The sequence below is a fragment of the Miniopterus schreibersii genome (assembly GCF_964146895.1).
Source record: "Miniopterus schreibersii genome assembly, chromosome: 7".
In the NCBI taxonomy this organism is placed as follows: domain Eukaryota; kingdom Metazoa; phylum Chordata; class Mammalia; order Chiroptera; family Miniopteridae; genus Miniopterus; species Miniopterus schreibersii.
The window spans coordinates 56,054,786-56,073,558 of NC_138108.1; the positions used below are offsets into that span (position 1 = coordinate 56,054,786).

An 18,773-nucleotide genomic window follows, 5' to 3' on the forward strand; every position below is an offset into this window, starting at 1 on the left:
GAGAGCAGATTTGCATGTGGTGCAAGCATCTGGGAAAGAAGACTTATCCAGGGTCCGTTTCAGGTGAACTTTGATTGATTTTGACAGAACAGGAAAAAATTTGCAATAATTGGGAATAGGAAAACAAAGGTCTCTTTGGCAGTAAAGATAACACTGTGTTCACAGAAGTTTTTTCCTTTTATAAAAATAACCATTGGGAATGGAGCACATGATCCCTGAAAGAGAGTAAACAGATACGAAGGTGAAGAGATAGTGTGGGCTCTGAACACTGACAATCTGAAAGGTCATGCTTCTGAGTGTAGTTTTAGTTAGAATATTTACAAAATAGCTTACATTTACACTTCTGATACTCTTAATACAACTACAGAATTAAAGACAGTTAAAAAATAAATAAACAAATCTAAAAAGGAGTTTTTGCTCTGAGATTCAAATTTTGAGCATTTTATGTAATGAGAAAATTTTCTAAAATAAATTGCTGCTCACAAGTAAATAAAGTCCTGATCAATGGCACAGATACTTCATCGCTATCTCCAAACATCTGTAATACCCTGTGCTGTGATAACTGAATCTCTGAGTTTTTCTTTTGTAATTGTGTGAGTCTTTCATACATGTTCTATCCCGTGACATCATTTGGTGTTTGTGTGGGATTGTATACCTATTAAAGTCTATAGGCTTGCACTGAGTAAGGGGTTATGTTATTGTGCGGCATGTGTTATTTTCACTGATGTCTAATTAAAGCACACATTCATTAAATTACTTAGAATCATATAAAACTGTTTTCAGTTGAGACTTACCACTGCAAAAAAGAACTTTTTTCTTTGTAACTGCTAAGAGAATTCAACATGAATATGATGGAATGCGTAAGTTGATTGCCCTCGCTTTGAAGATAGGAGAGACTCCAGTCTTAAAATTGCCATCAACATGCTCATCGACATGTATAGGTTAAATGGTGTCATTCTGGGTGACTGCTTATCACTGCAAGATTTTAAACACAAAGGCAAGCTTAGTTACTAAAGTTAAGTGGCAATCTTAGGTTAAAAGAAGGTCATCTAAATGATCCAGAATATGACTGTATTCATATTTATATTGCTATAGAAATGAAAGCATAAAATTAAAAATTTCATAATTAGAACTTAAAAAAGTGCCTTGAAAATACATTCTTGGACTTCAATTTAAGAAAGAGCTGATAGAAAAGGCACACATTTCTTATTAACAGTATACCAAAAAGCTTTTTACTTTCTCCATTTTTAGCTTTATCTCACCACTCCTTTTTTGTTCTGTATGTACCATTTCAAATAATTAAGTGGAATTCTTGCAGTTCCAAAATGCCATGTTGTGATTAGGCTTTTGTGGCACTGTACATTTGGTTCTCTCTGCCTGGAAAGCCCTGTCAAAGGAAGCAAACACATTTAGAAAAGGAACTTGACTTGCAAGGAAGGTTTACAAGGGAGTCCAGGCTTAAGGATTGGTTCCCCAAATTAAAACATAAAATAGGTAATTTAAGAAAAGATCCTCACAAAATTACCAAGTTTCCAGGTTTACTATTTGTATGTTTGTGGCAGAAATAGCATTTTTCTCACATGATTATCATATCCATAAAGGACATCACTTCTCTTCAGCCATTGTCGTTTGTAAAAGTCAGCAAATAAGTTGTTTTAGTTAAGAAGTCAGTAGCTTAAAGGAGAGGCTAGGTTTTCATTTATTTTGAGGCCTAAAATGAGACAAGATGACTTTTTTTTTTGAGTAAAGTAGAATTTACCAAAGATTTCATAGGTGAAGATGTTTACATCGAGACAAGATGACTTTGTTTTTTGTTTAACTCAGTGTGCAGAGTGTCTTACTTTGTACTTTTATTTTCTTGCTTATCCATAATGGAAAAGGCATTTTTATTTCCACAGCCCTCATATCCTTTTCCGCCTGGTGAATGCCTACTTAACCTTAAAAACCTATGTCAGATTTTATATCCTTTGAGGAGCCTTTAAACCCTTCTCTGCTTTGACCTGAAAGTTAGGAGTTCTGTCTTGGTGCTGCTATAGCTACCTGAATATAAGTGATAGCATTTCTCATATTGTATTATAATTCTTTACATATGTCTCTCCTGCTAGATGAGTGGATTCTTAAGAGGGTCAGCATTTCCCTGGGTGGGAGGAAGGGGGAAGGAGAAAACAAACCCCAGAAGGTAAAGCAAGGTAACATGTTCTTAGTTGGTAGGGGAGAGTTGGAAAATACTGTACTAGATTTTAAATTTTTTCAGGGCAGGAACTGTTTCTTTTTTTTTTTTTTTTTTCCCTTATCTTTGTAACTTCAGTGCTTATCCCAAAGTCACTATCCCCTCCTTGGTGGGTTTTCGTAAGTGTTAGCTTAATAATCAGTTCTTTGAAGGTAAAGTTTGTCTTTTGCACTTGCATCATTTTTCACTCAGCTGTGACTTACTCTCAACATAAAAAGCTGTAAATATAAATGCTGCAATAAAATTTTCCTTAATTGTCAAATGGTTTATTGTAAATCTACAGTGCCAAATTACCTTAATTTAGGAATTTAAAATTGAACAGTATTTTGTGCCATTAACAAATCAACTGTTTGCCAATGGAGAGAATAGAGCTGGATTAGGGCTGGGAAGGAGTCATCATTCTTTGACATGGCATTTGGTTGGTTTGCTTACTTTTATACTTCACTTCATCAAGAAGGTTGCAATGGTGGATGAGAGGGAAATTATCCTACATTGGTAGGACCACTAAGGAAGACTACACATACAGCTGTTAATACGTTCAGGTATTAGTTTTACATGCATCAGTTTTACAGGCATGGGTTCTCTGGTTTTATGTAAAAATTCCTCTGAGTTCAACTTTCCCTTTTTAAAATGAGAAGTTCAACTTAAAGTATGTGAGAATAAGAGGGAGAATTTCTCATCCTCTATGGACATTAGCAGATATGATACCTTAAAACTGTCAATATATCAGTTATTTTCTGGTTTTAAGAATTTGGGTGAAATATAGTTCTTCCATATCTTTATGGTACTTTTTTTTTTTTTTTTTTTTTTTTACCATCAAAGCTAATTTTTCTTAAAATCAAAGCACCAGTGGGTTCCCTAAAATTAAACAAACAAAGACTCTTATCTCTGATGACCTTCACAATAAGCAAAACCTTTGTGGAGACAGAAATCTGTAATCTGATTGGCTAGCATTATTCTCACTCAGGAACATGAGCCACCAGCAGGTGAATTATGACTTAGTAAATTCTCTTAGTTGTATTTTTTAAATGAAAATGTTTCAGAAGCATAGAAGTTAATTTATCCTTAAGCTTCATCTTTAAGAATGCCTATTCAATAAGTCAAGTTTTGAAAAGGAATAGGTAAACTTATTATTTCCAGATTTTATGATTGTCCATATAGAATGTCCAAGAGAATCAATGGACAAACTATTAAAACTGGTAAGAGTTCATCAGGGTTGTTGGATACAAGCTTTACATATAAAATCAGTGGTATGCTTTACTGTAACAACTACTATTTAGAAAATGTAATAGAAGAAATGCCATTCTCAATAGTAACAAAGATGTGTAATTCCTTTATGGAGAAAATTATATAAAATTCTTTGAAAGATATGAAGGAATATAAATACATGTGATATATTTATAAATATAAATGGAGGGGTATACTGGGTTCATGGTGAAGAAACTAATATTATCGATTTTATTCTTCCTGTAAGAACATAAATTCAGTGCATTTCCAATTAAAATCCCAACAGAATTTTTTATAGAGAACTTGAAAATATTTTAATATTAATGTAGAAATGTGAAGGTATACAATAACAGAGAGGGTACTCTCCCTGCCAGGTATCAAGGCATATTAATAAGCTGTAGGAAATAAATATATAGACTGTGGCAACAGAATGGAACCAGAAATAGATTCATGAACAGATAGCAGGTTACTGCTTGAAAGACAGGATATCATAAACCAGTAAAACAAAAAAATGATATATTATTAAGTAAATTTTGCAGGAGTGAATGGCTCTTTACACGATACAAATAAAATTTATTTTTTATTGATTTTAGAGGGAGGAAGTGAGGGAGAGAGAGATGGAAACATCAGTGATGAGAATCATTGATTGGCTGCCTCCTGCATGCCCCCAACTGGGGATGGAGCCTGCAACCTGGGCATGTGCCCTGACCAGGAATCAAACTGTGACCTCCTGGTTCATGGTTGATGCTCAACCACTGAACCACACTGACCAAGCCAATACAAATAAAATTTGATTCACCTTCACAGAGTACATAAAATTTCATTCCAGATGAATTAAAGATCTAAACATGGGAGAGGGATAAAATAGAAAACTAAAACTATTAAATACAAGTATATAGAAGAGATTTAGGAATTCAAGGATAAAAATTTCTTTAAAAGTGTAAGCCATAAAAACAAACAAATGATTGTTAAATGTGATAACATGGAACAAAAAAACATGGTGGAATAAAAGAAACCATAAACATATGTTAAAAGACAAGTGACAGTTTGAGAGAAGGTATTTTCATAACGAAGTTCAGACAAACAATTGCTCTCCAGAATACAGAAAGAACAACTACAGATCCATGAAATAAGACAGAAGACCCAGTGGGGGGAAAAATGGACAGAAGACCTGAATAAGCAGTTTATAAAAGAGGCAATCTGAAAGGCCAGCAAACACGTGGGTACTTGGGAAGTGCAAATGAGCACAGCAGATATGATTTCTCTCCTGAATATCAAGTGTTGCTTAGACAGTTAACATGCGTGAGGGGAAATGACAGTCACACATGCTGCTTAGGGAAGGAGGATGGTGAATTGCCATAACCCCTTTAGGAAACATTTGGCAATATCTAGTAAAATAGGAAATGCTTATATTCTGTGGCCCAGCAAGTCCATGTTTGTGCATAAGGCTAGAGAATTGTTGCATGCGTGCCCCAGAATCTAGAGGGATCATCACCCCACTCTTTATAATGTCCATCTGCATGGGAATTAATACATCAAATATGCCATCTTTATATGATGGTACTTTGATTTAAAAAGGATAAACATCTGAATAAGAAATCTGAAGGTATTAACGTATAAAATTAAAAAGATCTATAACGAATAACATCTATGTCTACAGAGTTGGCTTAAAGATATTTGTAAATGAGTAAAATATACTGGCAGGAAGGCTATATACCAGCTTTATGGCGGTGGTGTGGTAGGATAGATGCGGGGTTATTGATAAAGGGGACTTCAGTGTTATATATAATCTTTTTATTATTTTAAAAGCCTAGACTCAAATATGAGCAATTACTGATTAGTTCTAAATATAAGTATGGAATATGGATTTGTTTTATTTGTGCTTTTCTATATCTTTTATTAAGTTTAAGAACTACTTTTAAATATAGTTGGATATGAACTAGAACTTTTCAAAAAGACTAAATTTTTACTTTAATTCATCTTGACACAAATGCACTAAAATGTGTAATAACAAATGACATTTTTGCACTGTACTTTTAGTGATGCCAACTGGTGGAAAGGAGAAAATCACAGAGGAATAGGACTCTTCCCATCTAATTTTGTAACAAGTAATTTAAATGTGGAGTCTGAGGCAGGTAAGTTAAACCTTAGGGAAGGTTAAGTTTATTCAAGTTTTTTGCACTTAAATTTTATGGTTCAATTTTGAATATAAAGTAAATTGGCATTTAACTCTTGTTTTAAAACACTTATAGGCAATACAGTTTAACCTACTTACCACATAAGGGGTTGACTTACCCATGTCAATTCCAAGCATTATTTCCTTATCATCATATCAATTAAATCCTTTGAGAGTTACCATACATAGTGACCTCTAAGGCATAAAATAATCTGTGATCATGTAAATATTTAAATAAACCTCTTTATGGTTTAAGAGGCAGTTTGTGTCTGTTCAGTACAAAGAATACTGGTTTTATTCATCATTGAACCACAGTATCAAAGGAGGGGCAATAGGGCTACGCAGCAGTGGGGAACCTTTTTTCTGCCAAGGGCCATTTGGATATTTATAACATCATTTGCAGGCATACAAAATTATCAGCTTAAAAATTAGCAATGAAAAAAACTAGATTTATTGAATTTTGAGTCCTGCCTGTGGTTGCCTTGGCAGGACCAGACCAAATTATTTCTCAGGCCGAATACGGCTTGCGGGGCGGACATTCCCCACCCCTGGGCTAGGAGCTGGTTAGCAAGTGCCAAGTGAGATTACAGGGGTTAGGAGAGAGTTTTCCTTGTCTTGATTTGATCCTAGGGCACTCCAGACATAATAAACTAATGTAATCAAGATAGTAGGTTCCCTTACTCAGTTTTGTAGCCACAGACAGTTCCCCTCAGCTGCTGTCAACCTTGCAGAGAAAGCTTCCACTTGTTATGCAGGCAGGGAGGTGAGAGGAGCTGAGTGTAAAGAGCAGCTAATAATACTAATGATGATGGTGATCAGAAATAAAAGAGCTCAGTGGTGGTTGAGCAGTCATGTGTCAGGCATTTTGCTAAGTCCTTTGATTACACTATTTTATTTAATCCTCACAAGTCTGTGACATAGGTACTTTTGTTACCCCATTTTACAGACAAGGAAACAGGCTGAGGGCTTATGTGGCTAGTAAGTAATAGAGCTGGGATTCTAAAGTCAGCCAGTCTGACCTTATACTGACACATTGCAGGACACATCAGTGCTAGTCCTTACCAGTTCTAGAGAAGTTAAATTGAAAGCTCTATCATTGTATATAACAGTGATTTGCAACTTTTTTCATTTCATGGCACACATAAGCTAATTACTAAAATTCTTGCAGCACACCAGTTGAAAATCACTGCTGTATGACATCCTCTTTGTTATGGTGGAGTGCTCACATTCAGTTAAAATGAAGTTGAGGGAGACGAATACTCATGTGAATACTGAATACTTTGCCTCTATTTATACTTTCTGTTCTTCTGGTCTGGCTCTAAATTGATAGGAAAATTGGAGACACCATATTTAATTACTTGATAGGCCATGCTCAGGGAATCCAATACAACAATTTCTCCATGGCATAGGCTGAGAGATTGAGCTGCAGTTTTAAAAGTAAAAAGTATTGTGAGTTTTCAGTATATTTTCATGTTATGCTGAACTCTGCTCCTTAGGACATATTTGAAAGTTAGCCAAATATTTGAAATAAGTGGCTAACTGTGGAGACTTAAAGATCCTTTGGTTATATAGAGTTTTATTGTAATTTTCTTTTTACCAAATTTACTGTATTAAAATATAGTACATTGTAGCAATACTTCAGTTATCACTTAAATACTTTTGGGGTGTGTATAAGTGTAAATTTTTCAACCTTCTCTATATGAAAGTTTTTTTGTTTTGTGTTCTTTAACTATTATCAATGTTAGGTGGCAATCAAGTCTATTTTTGTTCACATAGGAAATACTTCTTTATAGCAAGGAAAGAGTGTAGAAGAAGCTCATAGATTTAACTGACATTAGCTAACTAGATAATACCCTTCTGTCTTCTATATTTATTCACTCTAGTGGTATTACTCATTTTCCAGAAAATGCCTGTAGTGACAGTTCCCATTAATATTGCTTGCTTATTCCATTAGAATATAAGTGCCATCAGGGCAGGTATTCTTGTCTGTTTTACTCTCTGGTGTATTTCCAGTGCCTAGAACAATGCCTGGCACATAGTGTTAAATAAATATTTGTGGCATCAATGATTGAACATATGTAATAACATATATTGATTATGAAATGCAATTACTGTACTATTTAAAGGGCTTCCTTTTTTTTTATTGTTGACAATATTAACAGATGTCCCCCAATTTCCCCCCGCCCCTCCCCCCAGGCCTTCACCGCACTATTGTCTGGGTCTCTTGGTTATGCATATATGCATATAAGTTCTTTGGTTAATCTCTTCCCACCCCCTCCACACTCTGAGATATGTCAGTATGTTAACCTATTCCATGCCTCCAGACCTATTTTGTTCACCAGTTAATTATGTTCATTGTCCTTTTTTTATTATGGATAATTACAGACTCCTATAAATTAGTAACTAAAATACCAAAGTAAATGTTGAGGAACTTAAAGTTTACTTTGTTTTCATAGCTGCTGTGGAGAAATTGAATGTAATTGATGATGAGGAGGAAGAAATTAAGAAATCAGAGCCCGAGCCTGTTTATATAGATGAGGTAGAGTCCTTCTTTTGTTTAATAGTTAAATTATCAAGACTTTTAAAATGTATTGTCCTTGAAAATGCTTGGAAAGAGTAATTTCTATATTCACTGAAATTAAAACTCTGGTGAATTTTTAAAGTGTCCTATTATTTTTTAGGAAAAGATGGATAGAGCCCTGCAGGTACTTCAGAGTATAGATCCAACTGATTCCAAGCCAGACTCCCAAGACCTCTTGGACTTAGAAGGTACTTAGTGAATATTAGGGACTGTTTTAACGTCCTTTAATGTTTTAGCGGTTTATAACGTCTTACATTTCTTCTGTCTGTGTGTGTCTGTAGGAATTAGAAATCTCTAGTTGGAAACAGAATAGTATAGTTATGTAGTAAACATATTACTTGGAAATTGTTGCAAATCTGCCTAGCCTGTTCAAAAAGGAAGCCCACTAATGAAATGGCTGGAGATTTGGAGTCTAAAAATGGACAGAATAAGAAATAACAGCCCATTAAATTAATTGAATAAAAATATTAGAAATTCTTATTCCTGTTTTAATTATCTTGTATCATAATTTTAAAGGTCAAAATTATACATGATTTATGTTAACTTTGTTATATAGTTATTTGATGCATACTGATGTCTATTTAGTCCTCAAGAAAATTGAAACAATTAAAACAAATGTTTTTATGCCTTTAAAAAACAATCCTTTGGGAGAAAAATCTGTGGTAAATGAATAAATCTTTTTAAATCTTTTAATAGAAGAAAGTCTAGTTATGGATATGGAATATCGTGGGGTTCATTGTATCAGTGTTTACATTTGGAAATACACGGGTTTAATTTTGAAATGGCTCAAATGAAAAATGTTCATATCTGTTCATAATTACATATTTTATATGCTGACTCAAGTTCATTTTACTTAGCTAATAATAGTTTCCTCAGTATTTTTAAGATTTTGAGATAACTCCAAATTTCACAGTCTGTAAAAATTAGTACTTTCAGAGAACGAAGTGTGATTTCTGTTTTTTGACTCTGCCTTTGGTCACATGATACTAATGTTAAAATTAGGTCTTTTGTAGTCCTTTCTCTAGCATAAACTTAATTCTCTTTGTATTGTGCATGATGTTGCATAGTGGTGCTCTGTTAAACATTGTTGAAATTTACTTAAACTGGTTTAAGTTAAAAGATTTTAAAATATGTTTATATTTACAGATATCTGCCAACAGATGGGCCCAATGATAGATGAAAAACTTGAAGAGATTGACAGGTGAGATTCTTTGTGCAGGGAATAACAATTGTTTTTGGCAGAATTTTAAACTAGGGCGTTTTTGTGGATTTGTTCAGTCTGTTGAAATTCTCATTTTCTCCAACTCTTACAAACTAATAGCAAGGTGATACTTGTTATTTTGGTAACACATATTTTTTCATGGCAATAGAGTCTATGTAGAAGCACAGACCCTTGCTCTTATGGGGCCAGTCTTCATTTTCTTCCTTGGGCTGGAATTGAGGGATAATGGGCAGTGCAGAATAGGTTTGTATAGAGTACAAAATGAGAGCAAGGGTCTTAGGCAAGCATTTTCTTGTTATGTGATGAGAATTAGTATTTGTAAAACTTTCAAATGAAATTTCCCTTTTATTTGTGAAGCTGAATCCAATGAGCACATCTTCTCTTCTCATTTTACTCCCTCTTATTTCTGTATTTCTGCAGTGCTTTTAATTCCATTATCCCACCTAGTTTTACTCTTTCTTAGAAATAGCAGCAGCACCAAAGGATAGACTGTCAGGCATTGAGCTTTTCCATAGTTTTGGTCCCTTCTGTTCCTCAGAGCTTTGTTTCTGAAGTGGGGGAGAAGCTATAGTGAATGGAAGACGAGATGAGCATAAGGCTTTAGTGTTTCATAGTCACCTCTTTTTAGATTCTGTTTATTGAACTGCTATATAAAACAGCATAAAAAGAACAGGAACTACTTTACTTATCTGCCTTTACCAGAGAAGGGTAGTAGCAGCAAGATTTTTTTCTAGTCACTGAAGATTATCATCTTTTTTCCATCAGGCATTTTAAATATATTCTTTGTATTTTCTACAGAAGTGAAAAATAAATCCCTGTTGCAGTTAACGAAATGATGGTGGTAGTCTCATCATATTTTATTGTTCTTACTTTGAGAAAAGCATTAGCTATCTCCTTATGCATCTGCTATTTGGTTTCGGTGCAGTGATGTTAATGGTCAGTGAATCATCAAACTGGAAAAGAGGCCCGTGGTTAATTCTTAGCCATACTTCTGTTAGCATGGACACCAGTTTCTGAAGCTTCCTGTGTGATTTACAACTGATACTTCTGAAAATAGAGTTTGACCTGCCTCATACAGTCACACATGCAAGAAAGGAAACAGGATGTTTTTTGTTTGTTTGTTTGTTTCATATATAATATTCTAATAGAGGAAAGGTGACAAGTCTTGATAGGTCTCAGTTCAGGTCATTTATCTGATAGCCCCATGTCTGGTTGCTGGCCTCTACCTCTTGTCTCTTGAGCCTCTTGTGTATATATAGAAAAGAGCTACGTTTAATAAACAAGCTTGTTGGATGCCTTAGGCCAGATAAAGTGGCCATTTAACTTCTATGAACTTGTCTGTTGCAAAGGGAGTTCTTTATTACTCCCAGGGGAGCAGACAGAAGTGTACCAAGTCAGAAGGATTTGCTCTGGAGTTCCTTGGGCAAATTTGAAAATACTTTTATTTGGATTCATTTCACTCACTTTCTCAAAAGAAATCAACAAGTGAGAGGAGTAGAGACTAGTTTATATAGACATTATTTTCAGTTGCATTTTCAAGAATAATTATTAAAATTTTTTTCCAGTTGATCCTTTCATGAATATAAGCAAATGAAAATATGTATGATTTTGTTTGTGAATGTGTTTTTATTTCAGTCACATTGTATTTCATAGCAGGCTCTGGGCCTTGCCTGAGTACTTTCTTCTATTAAGATTTTAATTAAGGCCTGGACTCTTCCTAAATTGAGAAATTTTTCTTCCTTGTAATTAAGTTTCCAATAGAAATCTGTAATACATGGAACAGAATTCTCCTAACACCAAAATTATGAATTGATTGCATTTTGTGAGGTGTGGAAAGGACTTTCCCTAGTTATATGAAGTCAGTATTAGCTAGTTATTATAAGAGTTAAACAGTTCCTCCTCCTGTTTTCCCTTTGTGAATATTCTTTCATTGTACAATGGGGTAAAAGTAGGTTTACAGTTATGAGTATGAGAAACACAGAATTTATTCTTGTATTATTTATTAATTATTGTATTATTTTCCATACGAGAAACTGTAAACCTACTTTTGCCCCACCCAGTATATAAACCATTTAAAATATGGATAGAAAATGTGCTAAATTTAAAAACTAATTTGTGTTGCTAAATACATGCTTAAAAACTTTGATGAGTATCGAAGTGCTTTTCTTCTGTAACAGGAAGCATTCAGAATTGTCTGAACTGAATGTAAAAGTCCTGGAAGCCCTGGAGCTATATAACAAGTTGATGAACGAAGCAGTTTATTCAAAGCTGCATCCTCCAGCACATTACCCACCTTCATCAGCTGGGCTTCCAATGCAGGTGAGCATGTTTTTTGAGAACATTTTTCAAAATTAAAAAAAATATATTTTTTAAAAAGTTTTAAAGCATAGTATTAAAATTACTATAGTTCTTGAGTAAAATTATAAAACTCATTTTTTATAGTCAAAAAAACACTGGCTAAACAATTAGTGCTCACCGGGACAAATTAGATAGTGATATTTCACAAATACATTTTAGTTCATTTTTAACATAATAAAGAGACCACTAAATATATGAGGGGATTTCTGGTTCTTACGCTTTGTAAATATAAAGCATAAATCTTTTAAGTAAATATAAATCCTTTTTGTAAGTATAGGGTTATAAATCCTTTGATTTAGGACACTGTGGACATGTTAAAAGTCCTCCACGTGAGGTACTGATGTTTCTGTTATTCAACAAGCAAGATTTAACATTTGTCAAGATTTCTTTGACTTGAGTGATTATTAAAAGGCTTAGTTAATGAACTTTTGTTCTCAGATCATGCTTTATGTTTCCTGTTCTTAGATGCATGATTTAAATTGTTAAAAATTCATGTATGATGAGGATATGATGCAGGACTATTGATGCAGGTTCAGTAAGCTATATGTGAACAGCATCTTTTCCCAGGACTTTACATCTTGCCTGTGCTTCCCAGCTGATGTGTGAATACTTATATTTATCAGTTTCCAGTATTCTGAAGCCTTTTTTGAATTTCAGCCAGTTAGTGGTTGAATTCAGTATGAGCTCTGATGAACAAAATTCATGTTAATTTATGAAAAGTGGTATGTAAAGGAGTGTGTAAAGGAGATACCAAAACGAGAAGATAGAATGTGGGTGCATAATCTAGATGACTTAACATAATTGTTAAGTAGAAAAAGAATAGTTACTATGGTAACTGTCACATCAGACAAGGTGCATTTATCAACTGTGCCATGCCCTGAACTTTTGAAAATGATGGAAGAGTTATTACAATGAGGGTAGAAAGGGTTTCTGGGTGCAAAAGACATCTGGAGTATATTCAGTATTACTTCTCTTTTCAAAGAGTTATTTGCTGCTGCTGTGAAAATGGTACAAAAGAGAAATGTCTGCACCATTGTATAAGAGAATTATTATATTTGCTTCTTTGTATGTCTGGAAAGGGTTGTCATTCTTATGTCAGGTTTTTGTGTTTAGTTGCATACTATTTACAGTCTGTATTTTGTTAAACACAACTCATTTATTTAAAAACTTAGCTTTCACCCAGCCGGTATGACTCAGCAGTTGAGCATCAACCTATGTATGATCCAGGAGATCACAGTTCGATTCCCAGTCAGGGCACATACCCAGTTGTGGGCTCAATGCCCAGTAGGGGATGTGCAGGAGGCAGCTAATTGATGACTCTCATCACTGATGTTTCTGTCTATCTCTCTCTCCCTTCCTCTCTCTGAAATTAATAAAAATATACTAAAAAAAAAAAAAAAAAGTTAGCTTTCTATCATTTTGAGTCCTCACTTAACTTCTATGTACACTATTCATTCATGACAGCATTTGAAGTATTCCAAGTTCCTATTGATTTGGAAAAAAGTTTCCGCACTAGAAAAACTTGGAGTGACACACCATTAGTTGTGTCTGTGAAGGCCACCAGAAACCGCAACTACAGAAGAGGTCCTTTCACACAGTCTCAGCCTGTTGTCAGTGAGTTGTTCCATGTCTGCTGAGGAAGTGAAGGATTGCACTTAACATAGTTGATTTGGCATTTCTAGCATTCTAAGTTTTCATGTCAATGGCTTTTGCTTGAAAAATAGCTTAGTTTAAAACTGGAGTGATGATAGTTACTATATGATATTTATTAAACATGTGCATTGTTTTGAGTGCTGTATTTGGTAGATAGATGATAGATCCTGTCCCTAAGGAGATGTTACCCTGAAAATTAAGCAGGGCATATATAAATATCCAAAGAGACTTAGACCATTTTGCTATTTCCTAAAGATACATCTTCTTTACGCACAAAATTATTCTTTGCTTTTGTCCTGTCTGTCCAAAGGCAGGAAGTGAAGGACACATTGCCAGGGAGACCTTCACCCTGCCCTGATGCTCTTCTTCATCGTATTCTCCTTTGTGCCACTGTTAGGAAGGAGTCAAATGAAGTCATCCTGGGATGAGGGTGAAGGTCATCTTTCTGATGGCTTCCCTTCACGGGAGTATTTAGTTTTCTGTGGCTCTGCAGCAAGACACGTTATTGAGTAATAGGCAACCTGGATGGGTTCCAATTTGCTACTTAAAAATATACCACCTCCCTTCCTTTCAACCCCTTGCAAAATAAAAGAACAACCAAGTAAATCATAAATTTCCATAGATTTGGCACTGTGATTTGGAAGCTCTCCATTTTCTAAATTAGGGTGAATGGATTGGTGAAACCAATAACATTTTATTTCATTTAAGTCTTTTAAAGTTTAAAATATATTGTTAGGCAGATGTTTGGGAGTTCCGTGAGTCAACTTTTTCTCTTTGGTTAATAGACATACCCAGTTCAGTCACATGGTGGAAATTACATGGGTCAAAGCATTCACCAAGTTACTGTAGCCCAAAGCTACAGCCTAGGACCAGATCAGATTGGTCCATTGAGATCTCTGCCTCCAAATGTGAATTCCTCAGTGACAACACAGCCTGCTCAGGCTCCATATTTAAGGTAAGTTTCTGGGAGCTGTGTACATTGTATACATTAAATTTTCACAGATTATCAGAATGAGAATAAATAGACCCTTCTCTTTGTAATATTAGTGCCATCTTTTACTATTGAGATGAAGTTATAGAACTGCCCATTCATAATCCCATGAAATCAGAATGGTGTAAGCTTTGTTACCCATACTGAGATGGTTGTCCATGGCTTATAGTCTGGGTCCCTGGAACAAAATAAAGCTAATTGTCCCTATAGTGACCAAGCCCTTGGTATACTTTAGCATAGATATACTATAACATTGTGCTGTAATCAGCCTAGCAGAGCAGTCCCAGACATATTTATTTGTATGCATGCCTAAAAATCAGAAACCTTTTTATTTTTACTCCTATGGAAGTGTGTTTGTGTTTTGTAATTTGTGGTCTAATTTTTTATACTTACTAATATTCTGAAAATCATATTTAAATCTTGCCTTCTATTAACTTTGCTTAGCCGCACAAAATGTGCATTCAATATAGTTCTGTGTAGGTGATCTCTAAGGTTTCTCCTCACTCTTAAACTCCATAAGTATAAATTTTAGCTATCTGGAAATTAAACCTGTTCACATTGGTGTTCAGTTAAAATGAAAATTTTGCTATCTTGGGTAATGCTAAGAATTATGGAGAAGAAACGCTAAGAATTACGAAGAATTATGGATTAGTGTAGATATTAATCCTCCTATACTGTAAACAGTGTATTTGGTGTAATTTAAAATTATATATATTTAAAAATAAATGTATGTAGTTATAGGAACAAACAGAACTCCTGCAATTTGGTGTGATTTTTCAACTTTTTTTTTTTTTTTTAATTTTGTTAATAAGTAAACCATAGGTCAGGACTATCTTGCAGGTAGATGCAGAGTTCTATGTGGAGTACACCATTCTCCCTGCCTTCATTAATTTATGTAGGGATTTAGATGAGACCGACTATCAGGGGCAGCCTTGAAAGTGCCCTACTGAAGGAAAGAGTAAAGACTAGCGAGGAAAAGGGCTGCTCTCTGTGCTGCAGAGATGGGGAGGGGAGAACATGGGCTGAAGGTGTACTTGAGCTGGGCTTATTCTCATTGAAGCTGCCAAGAATGCCACTGTCAGAAACAGTCTGCATCTCCTCAAAATAATTTTAAATGATTTCAGATTAGGTGGGCCTTACAATCTTATATTTCTTACTTTTTGAGTACTTCTTTCCAGATCTAAAAATTACATTAACAGTGTTGGATAGGCGGAGTGAGTAAATCATGATCGGAATAGCAGAAATAATAAACTTAAAAAGAAAAGCATTTTTATTTTCTCTCGATAATTGATCTCTGACCATAACCTAGACAATGCAAAGTAAACATGGTTTTCTTTTTAAAATTTTGTTTGTAGCCCTGGACAAGACACGGTTTCCAATCCTACTTACATGAACCAGAACTCTGCCCTTCAATCAGCTGCTGGCACAGCTGCGTACACGCAGCAGATGGGAATGTCTGTGGATCTGTCATCTTACCAGAACACTACGTCCAGTCTGCCACCCCTGGCGGGCTTTCCAATGGCAGTTCCAGCGCACGCAGTTGCACAGCAGCAAACAAATTATCACCAGCAGCCTCTCCTTTAGAAACCAGCCAGGCATTTTCTTGAAAGCCTTCATATGTGTATTATTCGACCATTATGATTCTAATCTGAAAATATTAAAAGAAAAAAAATGTTTTTTCTGAACTCGGAAAGACAGACCATGAATAAATAAAGCACAAAAACTTATCTTACTCTACTAGGCCATAAAAGGTTTTCTTTCAGTCCAGTTTGTTTGAAGTCAAACTTTTGAACAGAGGCAGCTTTCAATTAGTTTTGTCTTAATTTCAGATTTCGCTACACAAATCTGGACACCCAATAAGTAGCCTTATGACATTATAAGCAACATGAGATACGAGTGTTCTAAGTTTATAAAGAAACCACCCTTTACCACCTAAAGCGTCGTGTTAGTTGTGAGAGCACTGAAACCTTTAAATATATTTTGTCTATATTTTTTTCAGTTTCCCACACACCATTATTTTCAAAGGCGAACATCTTATTGTGCAAGCATTTAGCTTGCCAACATATTTCCTTTTGGCTCCTTAAATTGCAGTTGTATTTGCAATACTGTCAGTTTTGCTCTCAGTATTAGGTTGAGTAATAATTAGCATATAATTGTCTGCAGAAGCAAGAGCAATTTGGAAGGAACAAAAATGTTTTGTGTTATTAAAAGTGAATACCATGTAAATGCAGGTGTGTGATAAAGCATTTAGCTAGTCCCCCAATCATGCCAGCAGTGGGCTAAGGAGCGCCCCCTGAAACATTTCCATTCCCTGGAGAACAGCATTTCTTTTTCCACAAGGGTCGCTAGTATTTAGAATTGCCACTGAACCTTTTCAAATGACTGGCCATTCTGTGATGAAGATGTGGTCCATTTGTTTCCTTCATGCAGCGGGTGTGCAGAGACGCTGCATTTCCTTTTTACCATGACGTGAATTTGCGCCATGAGACATTCCTAAGAGTTGGATGTGATGGATGCCAAGCATAAGTGTTTTTATTGATATGTTGCTTCTTTACAGAGGTAATTCGAGTACCACTGCTATGCCAGGCTGTCAAAAAATTTGGCCATTCCTTTCTGAGCCTGTGGAATAACAGCAGGCAGTGGATTGATAGGGAAGCTATGGATACAGTTTTTCTGGTTTACATTTTAAAATAGCTTATAGTGCTAATAGATTCCACTGTAGGAGTTTAGGTAGTAACCCAATAAGGATTGTTTTCTCTCCTAAAAATTCACACACTACCGCATCATCTACCAATTTTTTAGGTAAAATAGAAAATGCAAATACATATGCTTACAGATAATGATATTTAGACTGGAAAAAACCATGGACATAGGTTTAGTTTTTAAAAAGTTAATTATATGGAAGCAAGATTTCTCTATTTTTTAAAGAAAGCCTTTAATCTTTCTACTGAAAAACCATCTGAAGACAGTGCTCTAGAAATTTTTGTCATTTACTGTTTAAAGAAATTTGATTCTAAATATATTCCTTTTTCAAAGAAACTGAACAACATAGTCTGTATACTACTTGGTCTACATTTATAGGGAAAAACAAGCAGTATTTGAAAAACCAATTTCTGTCATCTTATTTCAGATACAGGTAACTGGAAAGAAAGTTTTAACCTTTAATGTTTCATGTTCTGTTTTTCATCCAGTATTTCTTTTCCTTCCATGTGAATTCAATTATATACTTATAAAAAATTATAAAATGGCACCTTACCTTTTAGAAACAAATCTATTTAAAGAATACAAAACATAAAAAACATTTACAAAGCTGCTCTTGATGATAGTTAATGTTTGCATATATATGGAAATTTTTTCTCTCCCAAACAATATTTAATAAAGTTATTTTAATATTTGTGTAAATATTTCATGTATAATTGTCATTGGAATTGTAAAAGTTTAATTCTGCATAAGTCTTCAACTAGTATAAATACTGCACACCCACTAAATTGAGATCAGCCAACTGAGTTCACCTAATGTAGTTTTGGAGTAATGTAACATGCAACATGTATATAAATAGTGTATATTGGCATTTATCCGTGAAATTTTATACATTCAGAAGTTTTTTCTCTCTTAAATTAAAAATAATTTTATTTTTGCCATACCATAATGAAGTTTGTGTTGCAGGTTGTTGACAGTATAAAAATGTTATTAAGTCGGTGTACCGAGATATTTTTAGTGTTAAATACAGGGTTGTTATTTTTCTTTTCTATGATCTTATGGATTGTATTTATTTTAAAACCTGTTTATAATTAAATGTTTTCTGCCAAAGGAACTGTCTAACATCATATTTCTACATTGGGTTCATACTTACTGTTTTTATATAAAAAATAAAAATAACTTCTGCTATTTCACATGAAGTCTTGGTACATGAGAAAGAATTCTTGAAAATTAAAATAAAGTTTTCATTAATGTAGAAAACGTTCCCCTGGGTGTTAAAATATATGAAGTGGGATATGTTCTTATAGTGTGGAAAATGTAGTTCTATCAACATTGTCTTTTAATTTGGTGATTCATTTATAAAATTACCTGAACATGAAATAACTATGATATTTATCAATTGGGGTTTGAAATTATTTGCAGGTACATCGTCGTCATATGCTATCTCAAGTAGTTGATTTTTGACCACGTAAATTCCACTGTACATTTTGAAGATTAGATGGTTATAAACTTTCGCCTTCCACATTATTAAAAATTTGATTTTAAATGTTTAAAAAATTATGGCTTAGGGACTTTTAAAAAAGTTTTTCATAGTAAAAATTGTGTCAAGGCTCCTGACTTCTAGGAGAGGATTTA

General features: G+C 34.4%; 1 protein-coding gene across 1 annotated transcript in view; it reads left to right on the top strand.

Moving 5' to 3' along the window:
* Positions 1–18,402, top strand: part of STAM2 (signal transducing adaptor molecule 2) — a 43,135-nt gene extending 24,733 nt beyond the window's left edge. The window contains exons 8-14 of the mRNA XM_081142737.1: positions 5,498–5,592; positions 8,090–8,172; positions 8,315–8,402; positions 9,361–9,415; positions 11,614–11,755; positions 14,233–14,402; positions 15,794–18,402. Of these exons, the coding sequence (XP_080998863.1) occupies positions 5,498–5,592; positions 8,090–8,172; positions 8,315–8,402; positions 9,361–9,415; positions 11,614–11,755; positions 14,233–14,402; positions 15,794–16,022 (862 nt within the window). The 3' untranslated portion in view covers positions 16,023–18,402. The remainder of the gene's footprint in view (positions 1–5,497; positions 5,593–8,089; positions 8,173–8,314; positions 8,403–9,360; positions 9,416–11,613; positions 11,756–14,232; positions 14,403–15,793) is intronic.
* The last annotated feature ends 371 nt before the right edge of the window (positions 18,403–18,773 follow it).